We start from the raw sequence: 21,922 nt of genomic DNA, 5'->3' as shown, positions 1-21,922 counted from the left end.
TTTTGTCACCAGGTGAACTAGAGTCAAAGCCCTTAATGCAAAAACAACTGTATCTCTTGCCTTTCCTCCTCAAAGCCTTCCTTTATACCAAAATCTAATTTCAGCATCAATTGATAAACTGAGTATTGCTGAAAACTTGTCTTTACCCTGATGACTAGTAAACTGGCACAAGAAAACTTCTAGCAAATAAATGATCATCACTGGTACCTCGGTACACTGGTAAGTACTTAAGAATCTCCACCTTAAACACATGAACATTCCGTGAGGAGGCAGGGGCATTAACTTTTCCACAATCACAAGAAATGGTAAACTAGATATATTGGTAAATGTATCTCAGGCTCTAAACCAAAACAACTTTATATTAAGACAGCAACACTGTAATTATTTAAGCGTATATTAAACTCTTGATATGGATTAAGTATATATAAGTATTTTTGTGAACAGAGCAACCACAGAATTCAGTCCTAGATAGCCTGTGCTGTGAACTTGTTTATATATATTATACCACTATAAATTCTATTGATAGATTTTTTTCAAGTACCCAGATAAGAATCTTATAGAAAGAAACACTATAATCCTGCAGATCAAAAGTGGAGGTAAGAAGGAAACAAGATGTTTTCCGAAACACTTCCTTTTAAAAGACTAATTGACAAATGTCTTGGATGTTACCTATATTTATCTTCTTTGTATCAAAGAATGGCAGGTATTTCCAGTGCCAGTAAGGACAAGATTTGGTTTTTGTCTCTTCAGTTAAGGATTAAGTGTTGTCTAGAACTGCCACATTGTGAGTAGAAAAGAAAACAAAATAGTACACGAAATTTTATATAAACAGTACTACTATATATCAAAGAGAAAGATGACTTTAGGAAAAATGAAGAGCTTAGAAAAAACCATAATAACACGTGAATCAACTTGAAAAATATGTAATCCATTTACTTACTTCGGTCTCCATCTTAAAATCCAAAGGACAAAGTTCCATGGGGTGTAAGACTCCATGACTTTCCAACACTCAAGGTTACTATAATACATCTACGTTTTTTCTATTTGACTATAGATTCTCCTCTAGTTATATAAAATACAGTGAGCAAAAAAAGATTTTCCACAAAACTAAGACTACATTTGGAAAGGTTATTTTTCAAGGACTAGAAAACAGATAACATCTACAATGAAATGTTTTCTTGTTTCACCTCCAACCTATATTGCTTCTGCTGCTGAAAGTCTGTGTGGACCACAGACTTCTTTAGTGTATTGCATAAGTTATGAATGGAAATAATAATGTGTGCAACAAAAAATGTAATAAGACAGAATATTCTTATTACGCTGCACACCAGTACTCTTATTCTTCACCTCCTCCCAAAGGAATATCCATATATTTTGTTATTTTGGTACTACGCCACACAAAAACAGTCATTGGAATTGTGGGTCCTACTGTACTGGATGTTATACTCTCCATAGCACGCCCTTTCCTAAAGAAAGGGCGTGCTATGGAGAGTATAGCATCCAGTACATCCTTTCCTTTTTGTCCTCAGAGAGTGTACAAGTGCAGTATGTATCCTACACCATCCAGTACTACACTATCCAAATTGTCAAGAATGGACATTTTCCCAGTACTTCTCTGTAAACTCTGGTATATTTTATCTTGTAAATTACAGGGATCATAATAAATCGTGTATTCATACCATACAGATCAATATTTTGTACAAAACCAAAAACATTAAGGAAGCTCAGTATTCACATCAACAGCAAAAGCAATAAAACATTTTTTCTAATCTACTATAAAATTTCTACTTCTATTCACACTGTAATTCTGCAAATCCATAATAATTTTTAACATTGCTTTTCAAGTAACTTTTAAAATACTTTTTTCTAGTCTTCTAAATGGCAATTTTTTCTTTGTGCATAACTCTCATATCCTGGAATGTAGCTATGGCTTCAGTCAACAATGTGAAAACTACTGAGTAAGCAATTTACTAAAAATATTCAAAAGCATATGTTAGAAAAGATCAGCAAAATAAATCCTAAAGGGCATTTTTAGCATGTAAGGATTCATCCAAGACAGTGCAGGCAGGACCTCGTCCCTTTAAGCACCCTCTGATGATACAGCAGAATTATATACCTGGCCAGGTTTCCCCTCTTCCTTTTTCTGCCTTCCTGCCTACCTCAATGGAGACTGGGGCTCTATTAATGTTTCTTTAAATTAAATCACTTTTGTGTCTGTATTTAATTCAGTGATATGATAACATGGTCTCTTGGCTACTATACTAGCACACAGGATTTACCAGTCGAGAACACATTATTTGCCACACAAAATCCAATGTCCTTCTTCAGGACAGGCTAGTAATAGCTACTTGAACAGAAAGTTAAAAAACCCTACAATGTAACTGATCCGACACAACACGCTGCAAAAGGCATAAAAATATGTGTTCTCAACCCTATCAGATCAGTCTTCATCTACAGAGCATAACAAGTTTCCTCTCACTTTAGTTTACCTACTTGTAAGTTAATGATCATAAAATCATACAAACCTATTTGTAATTCAGCCAGCACACATGAACCAAATGCTAGCCTGAAACAGTACTTCTTAATTATTGGTGCAAGTTTATCAGTTTCCCTGTTCTCATGTTACTGTCAGAAAAGGAAAACATCAATTTATTTTACTTCATGAAAATCTCTAGGAAGCTCCCACATCACTATTCAACCTTTTTGTAATATAAATAATCTTCCCTTTTACAATTTCTCATGCACGTGCGTCTTCCCAAATATCCTGTTGATCAGGTAAGAACAGATAAATGTAAATTGCATTAAATGTCACTTCTACTTTATCCTACAAGAACAGCATCAAGTGCAAGACAGGACTGTTAGTGATTTTCCTGACTTACAATATTTGCTTGTAGTACTATCTAAATACAAATTCATGTGAGCAACATACTTTGTTGAAACGTTGATGATACACACGGCATCTAGTGAGAGAGAAAAGGGAAAGGAAGAGGACAAGAGAAGGAAGAGAAAAAAAGAAAAGTTGTGTAACAGGTGAAGAAACAAGACTGTCCTTCTAGGAATAGGACAGTTGGTATGTCTACTATTTCTGCAGATTAAACAGGAGAAAGCTGGTTATAAGCCTGACTGTGAGCCTACGGTCTTAACTGTATTTAGACTTTCAGTAACCAGAAAACACAGAAAGGGAGAGCATGCTAAGTATAAACTGGAATATTTAGACAGCACACAAGGTAACTTTAGATTATGCTGCTGGGCCTGTCTTTGCAGCCTTTGCAGCTTGCATTTCTCTTGACATCAGAACTTAAGAGACCCACATCAGAAACTGCAGGTGGCTACAGAGTCTGTCTACACCCCTGAGGTCAGGTGGTAATGGCTCACAGTGTGGTTTTGTGTCCACTTATAAAATACATTTACTTGTATCTTTTAATAAGTGGTGGAGTAGGAGTAGAGGAACTCCATCAATAACAAATGTTCCCAGAAGTACACTAGACAGAAGCAAGCTTCAGCAGTGCCACACCCATTTTCAAAGATAATAACTTCAGTCTACTGCAGTAACATGAAAAAATATTAGAAGCAATAAATTAGGATTAGGACAGTTTACAAAAATATTTTGATACTGTGGACGTAGTTTACTTTATTCAAACAGCTTGCTTGAGACCGAGAGGACCAGGAAGGAATTTTTAGGAGCTGAAAATGTTTTTTAAGTCAGTGAACATAGCCCCTGGTTTGAAAAAGGAGTAAAAGATTATGTCAGCTGCCCACTCATCAGCAATCACTCTCCTAACACTCATATGGGCTGTGAAAATAGATTTAAAATTACTTGCAAAATAATATCCATTATAGTGTCCTCTAGCAACACTGGATACTAAAAATGAATGCTGGATTTACTGAGAAGGAAAGAAAGGCGTGTAGGCAAGAATGCAGTGACAGCCCTAAAGTGCGTGCACCATGTCCTTCTGATCACTTCATGCAGGCTATGCTGTTCTCCCATTCTACTCGGAGAAGAATCTCCTGCTCCTTCCTTTTCTCATGTGGCATTCCAGTTTGCTTAGAAAGTAAAATTTTGCAGCTATAAATCCCTTCTGCATAACTGAGTTTACTCCTTTTGAAGCTTAAGAAATGTGTTACCAAGTATTCTCAGTTATAACTGTACTGCAGTTTGGTTTTCTAATTGTTTTATCTTCTTTTACTGCCAGCAATATCTGCTTTGTCAATTTTACAAAACTTATCATGCAAATGGTATTAAGCAATTTCTAATAAACAGTACAGAACGCAAAAGAATGTGTATAGTTCTGGATACTGGTCACACCTCTGCCACAGAGTGAGCTATGGACAGTAGCTAAGCCAGCAGAATAAGACCAGCAGAAAGATGAGTTAGTATTTGAATCATTCCAGTAATTTTTTTCTGGAATCACAGAAAATTCAAAAGAGGCAGTTTTCTTTAAAAAATTAAAAATACTCACCTCTACAAAACAAGCAACCACACTTTTGTTCAATAGAATAAGAATAGAAAGAAACATCTCCAGTTACTTCTTTAGATGTAAAAACCACTCATTTTTTTCTTCAAAACATAGGAAAGCAGGATATATGAAGGTATTGGACTCTTCTGCATTCATTATACTGAAATAACATTGTTGCAGTTGAACCCATAAGAAAGAAATAACCTTTTTATTAAGTATTAATCTTTTTCTTTATACGTAACCCCCCCAATTTTTAGATAAGCAAAGGACTCTGGTCCTAAACTAGTCTAACCTTTCTTAAAAACTTTGATCCTCACTCCCAAATCTCATCCTCCACTTGAATTCACTAAACCTCTCTTGAAATGGTACCACTATTCAGCTTCCTTGCAAATGGATTAAGCAACAAAAAAATCAAAATCAAAAAACACAGCCCCCAAAACACCAGAAGAAATTACTCCATCAGCTGCTTTAACATTAGTTTTATGGTGTATTCTACACACTGCTCCACCTTCCTGACACCAGTAAAACATTGATATTGCTACCAAGGACTTCAGCTTAAATTAGCTATTTCATAATAACCCTTTCCTATCAGTATCTCGATTCATCTAAGGCACTTGAATGCTACAACTTATCCAGCTATTTAAATTATATACCTACATTTCAGACTTTGAATAAAAATGATGTATTGGGAAAAAAAAAAGGAAAAATGAAATTGTGTTTGAGGAAAGAGAGTTCAAATGATTTTTATTACTCCATATATTAATGGAATCAATCCTATCCAAATGGATCTGACTTACAGAACAGAGCTACAATAAACTGTAACTTTAGTATGACTTCACTTTTGGCGAAGAAGTTATATCCAACAATGAAAGAGCCTTTAAGTATCACTGATATGTAGAGTCACCTAAACTGAGCCCAGACCATATGCACAGTATGTTATAAAAAACAGGTAGCTAAAATTAAACACACTGAAATTCTGAGGCAACAGCTGTAACAAAAGAGCTTTGAGGGCTGGCCTTCACTGTAACATTCATCTCTCAAATCAGAGTCTATGGTTTTCTGTGCTGACTGGATTTTTTTTTCTCCAACTTGAAGCCTTAGAAATGTTAAGTCTGTCCTCACTGTTTTCTAAATCTTCAAATGGAGCTGTCAGTAGGAAATTGCATCTTCAGAATAGAGGGGAAGGGAAAATAAAAAGAAGAAAAAAAAAAGGCAGCACAAATCCCAGCAGCCCAGCTGCTTAGTGACAGGAGTTGCCACGAACATTGTATGCACCAGTTTGTCTTAAATAGAGAGTTCATTTAAAGGTCTTTGTCCAGTTATTCAAAGCTGACTTGAACTTCTTACTTAGCGGAGAGATAACTTCACCCTCTGTAATCACAGTCTACCAGAAGCATTTAAGACTGTCTGACAGCAAGGAAAGCCCATCAGTTGTCCAGAAAACAATCTTCTTGGGAACTAGACCTTGCTAAGAAACTCACTGCTCTCAAAAGCCCCAGAATTAATACTTATTTTAAGCTGAGTTATATTTTTTCTGAATCTATGCTTGATACTTGTATCTTTTTTGCACATACATCAATGTTCCCTCTACAGTACTCTCAAGGCAAAACAAAAAAATTTTTTTTTTCCCTGAGGAGAAAGAGGGAGTAGGGAGGTAGAATTTGATCATTTTACAAGAACACAGTGGTGAAATTTTCATGCACACACTCTATTGATGCTGTAAGGTGCTCCCATGACAAGGGGCCAAACAAAAGCAAAATACACGTTCTCTTTTTTACTGAAGCACTTAGGAGCTGCATTTATTCATTTCTACCTTACTCCACATGCTAGATTTGTATTAAATATAAGAAAAGAAAATTGCATAACAAAATGTTTCACCTTTTTATTGTGTTTACTTATTACTACATAGTATACATTTCACACATTTTACGTCAAAAAAAGTTAGGCAAATATTTTCCTTCCTATTAAAGACAGTGTCTATATGTTTCTTCTTAATACACTTGTTTCAGTTTTGTCAGACCGAGTTAAATCTTCTAAGCCTTTAACCCTTGTCAACAATTCCTAACAATACATTCATTAGGATTACGTATGACTTGACACCTGTTACATTACAGTTTCTATCACAGAAACTTGATGTTCCCTTAATGGAGGGGAATAGCGTAGGCACAGTTCAGTCACAATAGATCTGAAGCAAAGGCAAGTAGCTTAGAGAAGCAGTAGGGAAAAGCAAGGTAGGTAATTTAAAGCATGTGGCTCTGTATTTTAAAGCATCATCTTAAGAACCCTCAGAGGAAGTACATTCATGGTATTAAGAGCTAAGTATTTAATTTGATGTGAAGTCACAGTACCGCTCACATGTTTTACCCTATGTTAGCACTAAGAGCTGCCTTCAGCTTAACATATTTTCTTCAGGCAAAAGTTCTACATATTGCACATATTAACTGGGCAAGCTTTTTTAACTAGGCAAGAACAAAACATAGGTAAATGCTTCACTTATATGACTATATGAACAGATTCAAATATACAGCAGCCAAAAGTCCACTTGTCCCCCAAGCAAAACAAACCAAACCCCATGCGAAACAGATTATAGTTCTTAATTTAAATTATTAGAGAGCTGAAGAGAGTAAAAAATTAGTACAACTATACTAAAATTAAGATAATGATATCTAGTATTCAACTACCAGTTGGTTCCATATTCTTTTACTCATGTATTTTATCCTTACAATCTTATCTACAATAATTGCACTCTGGATTTGTTACACATATCTGTGTTTTATTATATATAATAAAAGTCAAACAGACTGTAATCATCTAATGATTAGAAAGAACAGCTGCAGCTACCACCAAAGTGAACAACTAGAGCCGTTCTGTGCACAGGAAGAGAGTTTAGCACACATTCCTAACATAATCGAACTCCCTGTTACAGGCAACTATAGCATCCATGTTCTTCTTAGAAGAAAGCTAAATCTGTGTCTTCCTGTCACAGAGGAATCTGTCGTATCACTGGACATTCTCAGAGACAGAAAGCAACAGTTCTGGACAACAAGTAATAACTGAGCAAAAATCAGTCCCTCCTGGTTAAAGAGAGTTATAGCATCTCCCTGTTGATAGGAGCCGTCAGGCAAAGAAATCTAATGGCTCTATGATTGAAACAGCATTGAGGGGCTAGCATCAAGAAAATAATGACTTGCCATATCAACTATCGTATCAGCAGAAGAAAAGCTCCTTTTCTTCATCAGAAAGGATGGACATACATAATGTAAATCCACTATGCCTCTGATAGGTAGAAATGCGCTGATGTAAGGAAAATTCACTGCCAGTTCTGTCATCTGAACAGTACTGCACAAAACAGCCAGGAGTTTGCATCCTTGTCTTTTGTTTGTTTGGTCTGCTGGGGGATTTTTTTGTTCACAACTTTTTGCTTTTGCAAGTCACAACTGAAACTGAACAAAATGTACTAGGCTGAAATTTCTCCATTACAGCAGAGAATTATACATCCATATTATCCACCACATAACCTAAATTACTTCTGAGATACATGCATGGATTTTGTTTCCACATGATCTGGATTTTGTGTTCACTTTGGAAAGAACACAATGGGATTCTTTTCGTTGTGACCATAGAAAGGATGCAGTGCTGATGAAGAAGAACTACTGTTAAAAAAAATTATTAGCTGTATTTTAAGCAATGCAGAGATGAACCGCAGAAATTTCAAGTACATCACGACTGTAAACAGTGTGTACATCACATCAGGACAAAAATCACCTGGAGACAAAATATTAGAAGTTTTTTCTAAACTCCTTATAATGTAAACTCTTTACAAAACATACAGAAGACAACAGTCATGCTTAAGACTGGTGAGAATTACCACAACAATTAAGACTGTACATGTTAATGCTGTTCCAGGTGAGGCTTGGTCAGGATGGCTGGTCATAAACATAGAATTTGCTGTAATGTAAATGCTTTACCTTAGTAAATACTGTAAATTGAACTGCAAGTAAAAGCAATGGGGAGGGGCTCTTTGTCAGGGAGTGCAGTGACAGAACAAAGGATAATGGTTTTAGGCTGAAAGAGGGGAGGTTTAGATAAGATATTAGGAAGAATTTTTTTTCCTGTGAGGGTAGTGAAGCACAGGAACATGTTGCCCAGACAAGTCGTGGACGCCCCCAGCCCTAGAAGTGTCCAAGACATGGTTGGATGAGACTTTGAGCAAATTGATCTAGTGGAAGTTGTCCCTGCCCATGGCAGGGGGATTGGAACTAGATGACCTCTAAGTTCCCTTCCAACCCAAACCATTCTATGATTCTATGAAACCACCAAGTTCTCTATAGCAACAATACCAATTTGCTTGTTTCAAGATGGCAGAAGCACAGTGGAGTAATAAATAGCATGGGATGGAGCCAATAAAAACTCAGCTTTTCTACAGAAGGTAATGGAAAAAAAGTTTAAATGATTTTATTAGAAGCTATAAGAGATAATAACTTAGTTACTTACAAGGAGATATTACTCTGATAGCCAGTGATTAACATGACCCGTGTAGATTGTTTTACGTAGTTAAACTCCCTATGTTTTAGTTATTTCCTCAGCTTGTCAGTTATTTATATTCCCTTCACTTCAGACAATGTAAACTTTCTCTTGCTTTACTGAGCTTGTTACTGAATTTAAATTACACAGGAATCCTAGCTATGTTTTTTCTTTTTGTTAAATGTGATAATTTAACTCTCTTCTTCAGAGTGTCATATCTTCCAACCCAAAAAGCCTAATATATCCTCAAAATGCACATATCAGGAATTGCATTCATACAACTCCCTGGTATCCCTGCACAAATATGAGCATGATAAGATTATGACCAAGTGATGACTATGTATTACCTTTTACTGTTTCTTAATTTGACAAGTACTTTTGTATTTAAACAAAACATTGTTTACTTAAAACAAATGTACTCCCATTAAAATATTATTCTAGTTATAATATTAAAATATTTTAACTTATCTTACTTTTTTCTTTGCAAGTGGACGAATGACTCACCCTACCTGGATTTTCTTTCACTTGCCACTTCACTCTGCCATATGCAAAGAAAAGAAAAAGCAAGCTAAGTTTTCATTTAAAGAGAAGAATTATTGTGCAAAGGGAGTGCACTCATCTGAGCAAACATATGTTTATAGTACTTAATATTTTAATTATATTTGACTTGGCCTTGACAATGACTACCTGCAGAATTATGGAAGATATCTGTCCATCTGATATGAACCTCAGCTCCAAAATTAAGGAGGAGAAATTCAAATTTGTTATCAAATGTTAATTTAAGATATAAAACAAACCAAAGACCAGTCAACTAAATAAACTGAAAGCAAGAATCAAATCAAACATGTATACAAGGTACTCAAAAACAAAATCACAAACTGAAAAACAAAAAACTATTTTGAAAGAAAAATCTCATGTGAAGTACCTCTCCAGGCATACATCAAAGAAGGATATACCATTCAAATGACATATTTTATCTGTTACTCAATTTACTGAGAAGAGGTCAGACAACATACCACTATTCACACATAGGGGTTTTTTTTACGATGTGTTGCTATGATAGTAGACAGATACAGGACACAAGAGTTTAGGAACTCTCCCCTTTCACACACGGACAGGAAGCCCCTACTGCTTCATAAAATACCCCAAACATGATCAATCAGATGGCTTGGTTCAGAACTGCATCCATCCTCATGCCTGTTATGTCACAGTTGTTTCTCTCCCAAGCTATGAAGCTTTCAGCTGCAAATCATAGGAAGGAAGTACAGGTTCTACAGGTCCTACAGTAACCTGTGACACTAACTGAGCATGCGGAATACTTACTGAAGTCAGTAAAAAAACAATACCATTGGGGAATGCCATGTAATGTGATACTGTAAGCACTGTATTTCATAGAAAACTGAGAACTTAACCATTAAAGGCCATTAAAATACTGTGCTGTACAGTGAGTGGTTTTTTGGTTGTTTTTTGTTTTTGGTTTTTTTTTAAATAAATAAGAAAGTTATATTTAGTGTCATGACCTGAATTCCATTTTAGGTAACTTGCTAACTCAAATTTTCACTATGAAAAATAGACATTAATTCCTCTAACATTCTGTCAAGAATATTTTCCCAGGTGTCAAAACTTTTGTTTGAGAGAAAGATTTCACATTTCTGTATCATAATGGATCTGTAGCCCAGACATGGAATGCAGAAGGAAAATGAGGGGACCTCAGAGCTATCAATCACGAAATCCTTCGCTAGTACTGCCAAAGAAAATCGTAAACTAATACTTTACAAGATGCATTTTATAAATATATTGGCATGCATGTCATTTTTCCAAAACTCAAGCAACACACTTGTTCCATCTCCCACATTGATGTTCAGATTATTCTGAATTAAAGAAAAGTAACTTACTTGCAAATGTCATCTTCTGGGTCCTCAAGCCCAAATCTTTCATCAAAAGTAAGCTGTATCCATACATTTTCCTCTACTGCTACTAATCTCCACACTAGTACAGTATTGCGTGGGTATGTGTGTGGAAACTTGGGGCTGTGAATACTTCCATTAGTAGTCACAGTAATTATCTTCTCATGCTGAGGATCCTGCACACCTATAGTACAGAGAGAAAACAGATGCATCAATACTTGTTACTTCTCCTTTTCCTAAAGTGTTTGTATAGTATGCACAGATAGGGACACTTATGTTTTGTTTACTTTTCTTCCTCTTTCAAGGAATTTCTGTTTGGAAAATCTGTATAGTAACAACAACATGTAAGTGATAAGTACTGTTTTGTTGGCAAGGAGTTATTCAAACTCAAGCCTCAACTGTTGTTCAGAAAGCAGAACAAAAGTTCAAGTGAAGATAATAGAAATGAAACTGAAAACACCTGAATGGAAGACAACTCCTCACAGAAGCCCAGCAGCCCAAAGGACTACATTATGCAGTCTGCTGATGGTTTCAGTTCTTTGTTACTGAAGATTGCAGAGATCACATGGGGGTACAGGGAGAAGTCTGCTTACATCTACATCTGCCTCTTGTTAAAGGAGACTATCCTACATTTATTAAGTCCAGTGATAAGGGTTTTGATGGCTGCTTCCTTTCCGAGGGCTGTGTCAGAACAGTTATCCCACTACAGGAATGAAACTTGGATATGCTTAGGAAACTTGGGAAAGTCACCAAGCACCAGAAATCAGGCATTTACTGACAAGCCTCAGTTGAGAGCATTCCTTGAAATTATTCACAGCACTGTTAGACTAAACACATACAAAATTAAATGAATGTTTTACTATGCAAGAGCAAATGAATTCAAAAGAAATATGCCAGCTACACTTGATTATTAAAGCACAGAGTAACACCAAATATACCAAAAATACCTCTTCAGGTTATGAATGCATAACTGTGAGGTGTTACCAAAAGGAAAGAACTCCTTTGGTGAGCAGCAGCCATGCCTCTCAGAGCCCAATAACTCTCTTCACAATAACTCAAGAAACCTCATTCTCAAATGTCCAATATTCACAGGAAATCACATTCAGCAGCTGGAATCTGCTCATATTGGGTATTTAGCTGCAATAAAACCCAGGCAGTGACACAATCTGGATACATTTTAACATTGTGACACACAATGATGAGATCTCTAAACTACAAAATATAATTCCATAAGCACATCAAGTGAAAACCCCTCCTTATACTGTAGCACATGACTTGTACCATCTCTGTTTTTTTCTAAAAGTCTGTATACAGTCAGGTTTGACATTTCAGCCAGTAAATCATATACATTTCTCTGAGTTACTTATCAATAACTTCAGTAAAATATAAGGTTGTAGGTTTTGTAGTGGAGACTTACTAATATTATTTCATTTTCATTGCCTGTTTCAGTTAGATACTTTATCTTACTTTTCTGATTGTTTTATAGCCAGAATTATTACGAACACTCATTTGAAGCTAAGACATATTCTTCAGTCTACAATGAAAACATACACTGCAATTGTAACTTATTATACCTACATGTAAAGGCTGACATCTAAATTAATGTAGTGCAAGAAAAGAAGTCCATTCTATGCATTCTAACAACATTGCTATTTTAAAAGAATTAATCTATACTTAATCTATACTTAAGTATAATTTAAAGTCTGATGGACTTTTGCCTTCTAGTTGTGGTATGAAAATGGTAAATTCTTTTCAGTTGAATTGCTGATTACATAAAACTGATGAAGTGTGGTCTTGCCAGTATCCACACATGGTTGCAGAAGATTGTCTGTCTTGTGTACAAATAAAAGAGGACAGCATGCAGAAAGAAGAAAAAAAGCACCAAAAAAAGGCACAAAAAGCAGATTCCTGATTTAGACACTTCATTGGGTTTTTGTTAGCTGAGTCACAAGCATTTTTCTGTAATGTTCAGTATGTCAGCTGAGAGCTGCACACTAAACTTGGGAGCCAACAATAACAAAAATTACTTTCCCAGAGATTAGTACACCAGAGTGTTATTTCCAAAGTATGCAAAGGACCACCATTTCAGACAAACATGTCAAAATGTGCTGTCTGACGACACTATATTCAGTGAGTGGTGCATTCTGTCTTTAAAGGCACATACAGGACGGCAAATCATGTTTTATTTCACAACACATTAAGGAAGTGTTTTCTTTCATATCATTAGGACAGTGATAACCACAACACTGTAAGTAAGGACTATAAACAACACAGATATCAAATAAGAAGTCAATAAAAAGGGGCAAAGGAAAGTAAAGGCATGTGGCAATGTAGTGAACAGAAGTTGCAGCATCTCCAGTATCTTCAGCTCCTCCACTAGTAAAGGAAAAAATATCGATTTACTTTAGCACACAACAGTGTTCCATGAACACATCAAATTTCTACACATATCAGTTGTTCCATTTCAAATATTTGCTCTCACACTGTGGAATTTCTTCTCTTACAAGAGAATTATTTTGTATGACTACAAAGGCAACTAATTGCTGTCACTGGAGAAGAAAGTTTGTTATTTGCCTCCAGATAAGCTGCAATGTTCCTTGTTATGTGTTCTACATAAATAGCACCATTATATCAAAAAATTTAGCATTTTCCTACTGAGTTCATACATCTGAAAATTTCTTTTGAGTAATCTATGTGAAGAGCATAGCTGTCTGCATGTGGCTAAATTGAGATTAGTCTCTATTCTTTGTGGAATGACTTTGCAATTCCTGGCTTTATTTCAGGATAAGTCAGTCCAAGTTACACTTAAAAGGGAGTAATAAGTTCAGTCAGATTTACAGCGGTCAGATGTGTAACTCCAAAGCTATATGAAGTGCTGCTGTGATCTGTCTGCTTTTCTATTAACAACCATCCTTCCCACCATCACCTTCTTTCCCGCCTCCCCACAAAAAAGAAAGACAAAATAAATATTATTACCGCACAGACAACACTGAACAACCCTGAAAAATCAGCTTAGCCAAGGACTGAGGTAGGCATGGGAGCATCTGAGCCAGGAGACAATAGCCTGCAAGGGAAGTGGGGACAAGCAAGGACCAAAACAAAGTATTTGCATCTCCAGTAAAAAGCTTCATCAGAAGATGGGTAACTCAGAGCACCTGCAGTAAAAAGTGCTGGAAATGGAGCACATCAGACAGGAAAGTTACAGAGGCATCTAGACAGGGTGGATAGATTGGACAAAGTCAACTGCACAGGGTCCAACAAGGCTGACTGTCAGGTCCTGAACTCGGGCCACAACAAGCCCATGCAATGCTACAGGCTTGAGGAAGAGTAACTGGAAAGCTGCCTTTCCTATCCCTGGAAAAGGGCCTGGGAATGCTGGCTGCCAGATGAACATGAGCCAGCAGTGTGCCCAGGTGGCCAAGAAGGCCAGCAGCATCCTGGCTGGTATAAAAAACGGTGTGGACTGCAGGACTAGGGAAGTGATCATGCCACTATATTTGGCACTGGTGAGGCCGCATCTTGAATACTGTGTTTAGTTTTGGGCCCCTCACTACAAGGAAGACATTGAGGTGCTGGAGTAAGTGCAAAGAAGGGCAACAAAGCTGGGGAAAGGTCTGGAGCGCAAGTCTTATGAGGAGAGGCTGAGGGAACTGGGGCTTGTTTAGTCAGGAGAAAAGGAAGCTGAAGGTAGACCTTATTGTTTTCTACAGCTAAATGAAAGAAGATTATAGTGAGGTGGGTTATAGGACGAAAGGAAAGGCTCTAAGTTACACCAAGAGAGGTTTAGATTGGATATTAGGAAATATGACTTCACTGAAAGTGTTGTCAGGCATTGAAAGAGGCTTCCCAGGGAAGCAGTTCAGTCACCATCACTGGAGGTATTTAAAAGACTTGTGAATGTGACACTTAAGGACTTGGTTTAGTGGTAGACTTGGCAGTGTTATGGACTCTACAGTTGGACTCCATGATCTTAAAGGTCTTTTCCAACCTAAACAATTCTGTGATTCTTTGATTGTACAAAAAATCCCTAAGCTGATCCAGGTATACAACATGGTTACATTTATTAGGAAAGGACAGCACACACTTAAAGCCTGAAGTTGAAGAATGAGTCGTTACACTTGCCTTTGATGTGGTAAAAGATGCTATCACCAGATTTATATATCCATCAATGTAGAAAGTCTGCCCCTGAAAATTACAAGATTCCAGGCATTCTGAAAGCATGGTAGTACCTAACCCTTCCACCAACATGGTAACACAGATGAAAATGGTTATCACCAAGCAGATCAGCAGATGCCACTGTAGACTGAAATTAAACCCACCAACTAGACAAGCTCATTCCTGCCTACTTCAAAGTAGGTCTCTTCCCCCATGGGCACAACACATTTCACAAAGATCAGCACTGACACTTTTTAATTATAACAAATATCTCTTGCATAGTACATTGTATTCACTACATTTTAGTGAGGATCATGGGTAAAACTCAAACAAATCTCATACAGTTCAGGAAACAGATGAGGAGCTGCGGAAGAGAAGAGCACTATGGGGTGGAGTAACAGCCTTGGCACTGATTAATTTAAAAGACTTTTGTAGTACTGGTAAAATTAATTTTTAAAGCTTTTTGATAAACCTACACTAATTTCACAGTAATACAAGATGAGAGTGCTGCTAATCATACATTGCTAAGACATTATTTGGTTAATTTCATTCAGTAGCCCTTAATTATGAAAACCAGCATTTAGGCCTTCAGAAACAGCATTAATTCTGGTGTGGCTATCACTGTTTTTTTGGGGGTTTTGTTTGTTTTTTTTTTTAAAAAAAGAAAGCCAAATTCAAACCTAAGGGAAGTCTCAACTGTAAATATATACCGATTAATATTAGAGTTTTTTCATATATACAGTAACATTGCAGTATGTGTGAGTCCTCTGCTTTAAAATTTGGAAACAAAAGATAACAGTAACTATTTGTTCATTACTACAGAACTTCAGAGGGAAGCAGGTTTTTTTAATTAAAATAATCAAAAGGATTTCCTGACAACATTCCCATTTAATTTTTACAACACTCCACATATGTACAGAAACTGAGACTTTGTAGAAGAAATTCTTTGAAATGTAATATAACATGCCATTTCTTTCTCTTTCACCAGACTTTCAAAAAGCAGTAAGGTTAACTTCAAAAGTAATAACTCAAGGCATTCAGGGGTACCTCTCTCTCTGTCCTCTGTCTCTTGTTCAGTTGCCTCCAGGCTCTTCTTAGCTATTGTCTGAATGTAAAAGCCAAAATGATATTTAACTCTTTTGCCGAGTACAAAGGAAAAGCTGGAAAATGGTCTGTTACTGGCAGAAAATTGAAGACAAATAGCTCTGTTGGATATTGTTCATATGTATAATGGATACCAGGGCAAAGCCACTCAGAATCATACAAATGCTACTTTGAAGGGACCTCTGAAGACCTCCAGTTGCAGATTCTGCTTGGATTATAATTCCTGTTTACACCAGAGGAAGTCATCTGTTTGAGGGTTGATATTTTCTAGCCAACATTCAAGTTCCCCAATGGATGGGGATCATAGTGCCTTATGATAATATGCTTCAATGCTTTATTGTCTCCCTAGGTAAGGTGCTTTTCCTAACGTGCATTCTGAACCTATTGAGCTGCAATTTCTAGGCATTGGTTTTTCAGGGTTTGTTTTGGTTTTACACTCTGTGTCCCTAAGAGGAAAGGTTTAACTTGGTCACCCTTACAACTGCTCTTCAGGCAAGTGGAGGCCTGCCATTAGACTGCCCCATAGCCTTCTCTTCCCCAGACTATACAAGCCCAACCTCCTCACCCTCCACTCGCTGCCTGCCACTAACAAGACTCTAAGCCTTCAAGCCTAGATCTCCAAACAATTTTCAACCTACCTAACAAGCAATCCGTACTGCGTACAGGCTTGCTATATCACCTAAACCAGCTTTTATAAGTGGTATGGTTTATAGCTTCTCTGGATTAAATCTGAGACATATCTAACCTTCTGCAGATCTTCCATTTGGAGTTGCTTCCATGCTTTGATATAGCTACCTATTTGAAATCTTGACATGATTCTTCAGGTTTTAGTAAGAAAGAACACAGAAAAGACTGCATATGCCTATAGTAAACACACACACACAATATGCAAATACATCCTGTCAACAATTGTGGCATGATAAATTCAAACCTTAACTAGAAAACTGCTAATTTACACAGGTACTTGTTACCTAAATTATCATACATAATAAATACAACATATAAGGTATTTTATGGATGTAAAGTAACAAAGTAGAAACATGTAGGAGAAATATTACATCTTGTTTAGATTACTCCTCCCTCAGACTTACCTCACACACTTGAAAAGGCATGTAAAAAATTTCCAGTTCATGCAACTCAAGATAAATGTGCATTGTATTAGGTTTTTTGAAATCCTACAATTTAACCTATTCCTTTTTTCTTCAGTTACCCTTTGAGGTTCAAACTTGTACTGTTACCTTAGGCCCTGAATATTGTTCACTATTTAACTGCTGGCTAAAGGTCTTCCTGCTGAAACTATTGAAAGAACATAATGTGAAGGACTGCACACAGATGATGTGAGCAGAGAAGCAAAAGATCTATAATCAGTTTTCAGGAACCCTTAGTTTTGGCAGTTGGTCTAAAATGCGAGGATAAGAGAAAGAGAAAGAAAAAGAAAGAAGAAAAAAATAAAAAGAAAAGACATTACTGAGAATGGAGCATGAAACTGCAATAACAGATGTAATAAAGTTTCCAAACAGCTGCATGACTTAATGTCTTGCAGAGGATAATAATGACTAATCATATACTAACAAACCTTCCAAACTGCATCAAGAAACAAATATGAGTTTATACTTTTACTTTACAAGTTTATACTTTATAACCTTCAAGTATTCTGCCAGCGATTTGCCTAGTACACTGGCTTCTGCTCAAAGAAGAGGATGGCAATTAAACAAGGGATTTTTGCACACGTTAAAACTTCTTACAATAAAAGAAACCTCTACTGAGATCTTTTTTCAGACCAAATTCTTTTGGAAGGCATTCTTAATCCTGATCTTCTCAATATCTTTTAAAATTAGATAAATACTACGTTTTAGCCAAGATAAAGAAAGCCTTTTTCCAAGTGTTAGATGAGGTAATATTTCAGTGCTATCACATGCTCTAAAATCTAATTATTCCAGACTGTTTCAATAAGTATTTATTCCAACATCCACAGGTAAAGTCTTGGCTACACTGGAATCAATATTTACTCTTCACTGACTTAAATATGAAAAGAATACCATCTGTACTAAATACATAAAGCTGTTGGGATAATTATTTGGTAACGGACTGACAATAATATCATCTGAGATTTTTTCAGGCATGGGTCAATAATAATCCTAAATTAAATAGGATTGTTAGTATGTTGCATATTCATTAAATAAATATGCATTCAAATCATTCAGAAATTAACAAAGAGGTCTGCAATACAACAATTGACAGTTAAATTCCTTGTAGCAATATCCTTATGGATAAAACAAATGTCAAACTGGTCTTTTGATAATATTTCACATTTATCCTTGCCTCAGTATTTTTCCTAATAACATTATTATACAGTTAGTAACCACACAGCATAGACTCTAGTGAAGGGCTGCTCCCTATCCCTATCCTTTTCCACTAAGCTGTTAGCTTGAGTGACCTGTCTCAGAAAGAAAAGGCATCACTTAAGGAAAGAAAATCATGGCCTCTTTCTCCAACCTAAACTATTCATAAATTTAATCAATTAATCCGGAATCATGAGTTGTTACGGAGGTACAAATGAAGAGGCAAGGAGAATATTTCTAGCAGAAATCTGTGGAGGTTTTATATGCACTATGTTATAGTAAATTTGATAAAGAATGGAATTATTTGTAGGTGAACTGCTATACAGAAAAGCAACAGTATTGACAGCTCTAAAAGCATACTTAAAAAATTACAGAGTGGATATTGAAATGCCTCCTTGCCAAATACAGGCACAAAAAAACCCACTGAGAAACCAGTCGGATTCCACATCTATACTTTCTAAGCAAGAAGAAAATACATCAGGTTATTACCGATACACAAATTTATTTTTTTAATGCTATTGTCTGAAGAAACAGTCATCAAGAGAGGAATAATTCTTATTCTCTATTTCTAATTAGTCGTACAAGGTTTGGATAACAGCCGGACATTTGACTGCCCCTTATATGCCATTATTAAATTAGATACAATAAAAGAATCATTCAAAGTTCACCAGCCAAGATGAATGAGATAGAACTAAAACCACCTGCTGTATGAACAGCAAAAGAACAGCTGTGTATACTCTTATTTTTCTTAAATTATTTACAATGTGTTTACCTTTACAATATGATATCTAAGTGTCAAAGTAGTATCTAGAACTGTGATGACAAAAAAAAAAAAAAGCCATAACGAAATGTGCACCTACTCAAACCATTCTTTTAGTTCCTGAGGTGGGAGGGATGTAGGGAGAAAGAGTGGAAAGGAGAGGAGACAGAAAGGGGAGAAGAAAAGGAGGAAAAAGGGGAAAAAAAAACCATCACTGACTGAATCACTTTCCCTTTTCAAGAACTGGTAGATAGAAAACAGCTCCATGATCAATGGCAGATAACAGATATAGTCAGCTTATATACCTGACCTTCACCCTTCAACAGTGAGGTCATCATCATTTCCTTATCTTCCTGAAACAAAACCTCTTCCTCTACTTCCTCATCTTCCTATGACGAGACCTCTTATCATTATTCTTTTCTGCTATATTCTACAGCATCAATCTGATACATAATATTTTTGATGTTTTCTCTATCCTATTTTCTCTTCTCCTGCAGAAGGGAGAAGTGTTTTACATAGTCTGCATTCAGAAGTCCCTCTGTACAAAATGATGTGAATAGATATTGAAAACCACTGAAGTTGAAGCCTAGCAGTACACAGAAATGGATCCATTTTCCTGATGTATCTTCGGGAGCATCAGTTTTTTTTAATACTGAACAGGTCAAATTAATAGTCCTCAATGACAGTGAAGCTTAGACAGGAAGGAGCTTTTGAAAGCTACTTACACAGGTTTTAACAAACAGATGACTAAAAAAGGACTGGGAATTGAAAGTCACCTTGAAAGATTACAACTTACTATACATGAAAAAAGTTGTCAATAGAAAAGACATGCAGTAAGATTTAATACTGAGAGAGACCAGGAAGCAAGAAAAAAGAGTAAACCAGGAAAAGTGTTGCCCAGCTGGAGATACACAACAAAGTTATTTATTTACTTTATAAAGCAAAACATATACTTAAGAAATCTTTAGAGTTTGAGAGGTTTGGATGGAAAAAAATTAGTGAACATTTTTAATATGTAAGCTTTCCAATTCTTCTGCTCCTCAAAATAGGATATTTTTTTTTCCTATTGGAAACTGATTTAGTAAAGCTTTGAAAAAATCTTAATTCTTAAAGGTTAACAAATATCAACAGAAATTATAACTAAAAATACTATCTATGGCAAAAATAAATCTCAAATTAATTTGAAAAACATCACGTATAAATGCGCAAACCAACACTTCCAATTTGTGTTCCATTTTATTACAACAGCACTTACAAGCTACATCCTAAATTAACTGTTAGGGCATATGTGTTAGAGACCACACACATACCCACACAGTGTCAGTCAGTCTGTCGTGAAAGACTGTACATACCAGTGAAGGTAGGAAAGGACTGGGCAACAGAGCAGTACTACCCTGATTTTCCAGACACTGCATGGCACAGAATGGTTAACAAATGCAAGAAGATAACTTCAACAAAACCATGAAATCAACCTGGATCTCCTTTAATCTCAGTTAAAAGCATTAGTCCCAATGCCATCTCGTCAAACCCATTTGTATCTCATTTTCCAATACTAGCTATGGCCCCCTGTATGCTCTCGAAAGCATGAGATTCATGTCCTTTACAGAAAAATTCTTTAAAATCTGACCCATCTGAAAGTTTAACTTCTTGATCTTAAGTCCAACTTAGTTGAAAAGCAAGGCTTTAATTTTATAATACCCCTTTCTCTTTATAGTTCCTTCAGTTTATATTGTGCAGCACTTGTTAAGAGCGGACACGGGTAAACATTTGGGAAAAAGATTATCCATGTTCCATGTGGAATTCAGTCTGAATAAATAGACTCTATGGATACAGTATGTGTTAAACCACTACATTTCATATTTGGTATTATTCAGAATGAAAAGTAGAATCCTGTCCTGGTCATGTTTGGGGGAGGGACAGGACGGGGAGGGAGGATGTGGAGATAAAAAGTCTGCTTTAATCTTTAGAAATACAAGTTCTGCAAGGCTTTGGTTTGATTCTTCAATTGTTTTGTTGTTTGTGTGATTTTTTAATCTTCTAATACCTCTCATGGTATAGTGCTATAATGGTAGAAATGGAAACATTTCTGAAGATCATCCGTCATATTTCAAGTTCTGAAAAGAAAGTGTTGTTCAAGACTATTTTGAAAATAATTTCTGCTTAGCCATATGAAAATAACTCCGGTTAACATTTGTAGTCAGAAAATTACAGTGATGAAGTTATGTAAGAAGAGACATAAAAGAAAACCAAAGATTTAAGGGTTTTGTACAAGACAATTGAAGGTGTGACTGCAGCACATGAAGGGCTAGTTTTAACAATAGAGCAAGAGTAACTATAACAATGAACTTAGTGCAGAATTCAGTTCTCTGAAAAAAACGCTGAAGATCCTAAGCAACCTACAGAGTTTATGCCAAATGCGTGGTGCAGAAATGACATTGCTACTGAAACTCCAAAAGCCAACTTACAGCTGCCTCAGGCTTGCATTACATATATAGTAAATGTACTTCCAGTATATCCTTATGTTAAAAAGGCAAGAGAAATAAAGAAACTACAATAAAGAAATTATTTGGCATCTGTTTATGTATTTTCTGAACTGGACTACACTATACTTCAAAATTCAGAGACAAAAAGCATTTAATATCCATTAAAGAAAAAAAAATATTGAGCTGGTGT

The 21,922-nt window shown here is 36.1% G+C and overlaps 1 protein-coding gene across 1 annotated transcript in view; it reads right to left on the bottom strand.

The window, feature by feature from the left end:
• The window catches only part of PDGFC (platelet derived growth factor C), a 131,831-nt gene that overhangs the window by 42,059 nt on the left and 67,850 nt on the right, over positions 1-21,922 (bottom strand). Inside the window, exon 2 of the mRNA XM_069855854.1 lies at positions 10,877-11,072. Within this exon, the coding sequence (XP_069711955.1) occupies positions 10,877-11,072 (196 nt within the window). The remainder of the gene's footprint in view (positions 1-10,876; positions 11,073-21,922) is intronic.

This window comes from Phaenicophaeus curvirostris, chromosome 4, assembly GCF_032191515.1.
Source record: "Phaenicophaeus curvirostris isolate KB17595 chromosome 4, BPBGC_Pcur_1.0, whole genome shotgun sequence".
NCBI lineage: Eukaryota > Metazoa > Chordata > Aves > Cuculiformes > Cuculidae > Phaenicophaeus > Phaenicophaeus curvirostris.
This window is presented reverse-complemented; position numbering and strand designations above follow the sequence as displayed.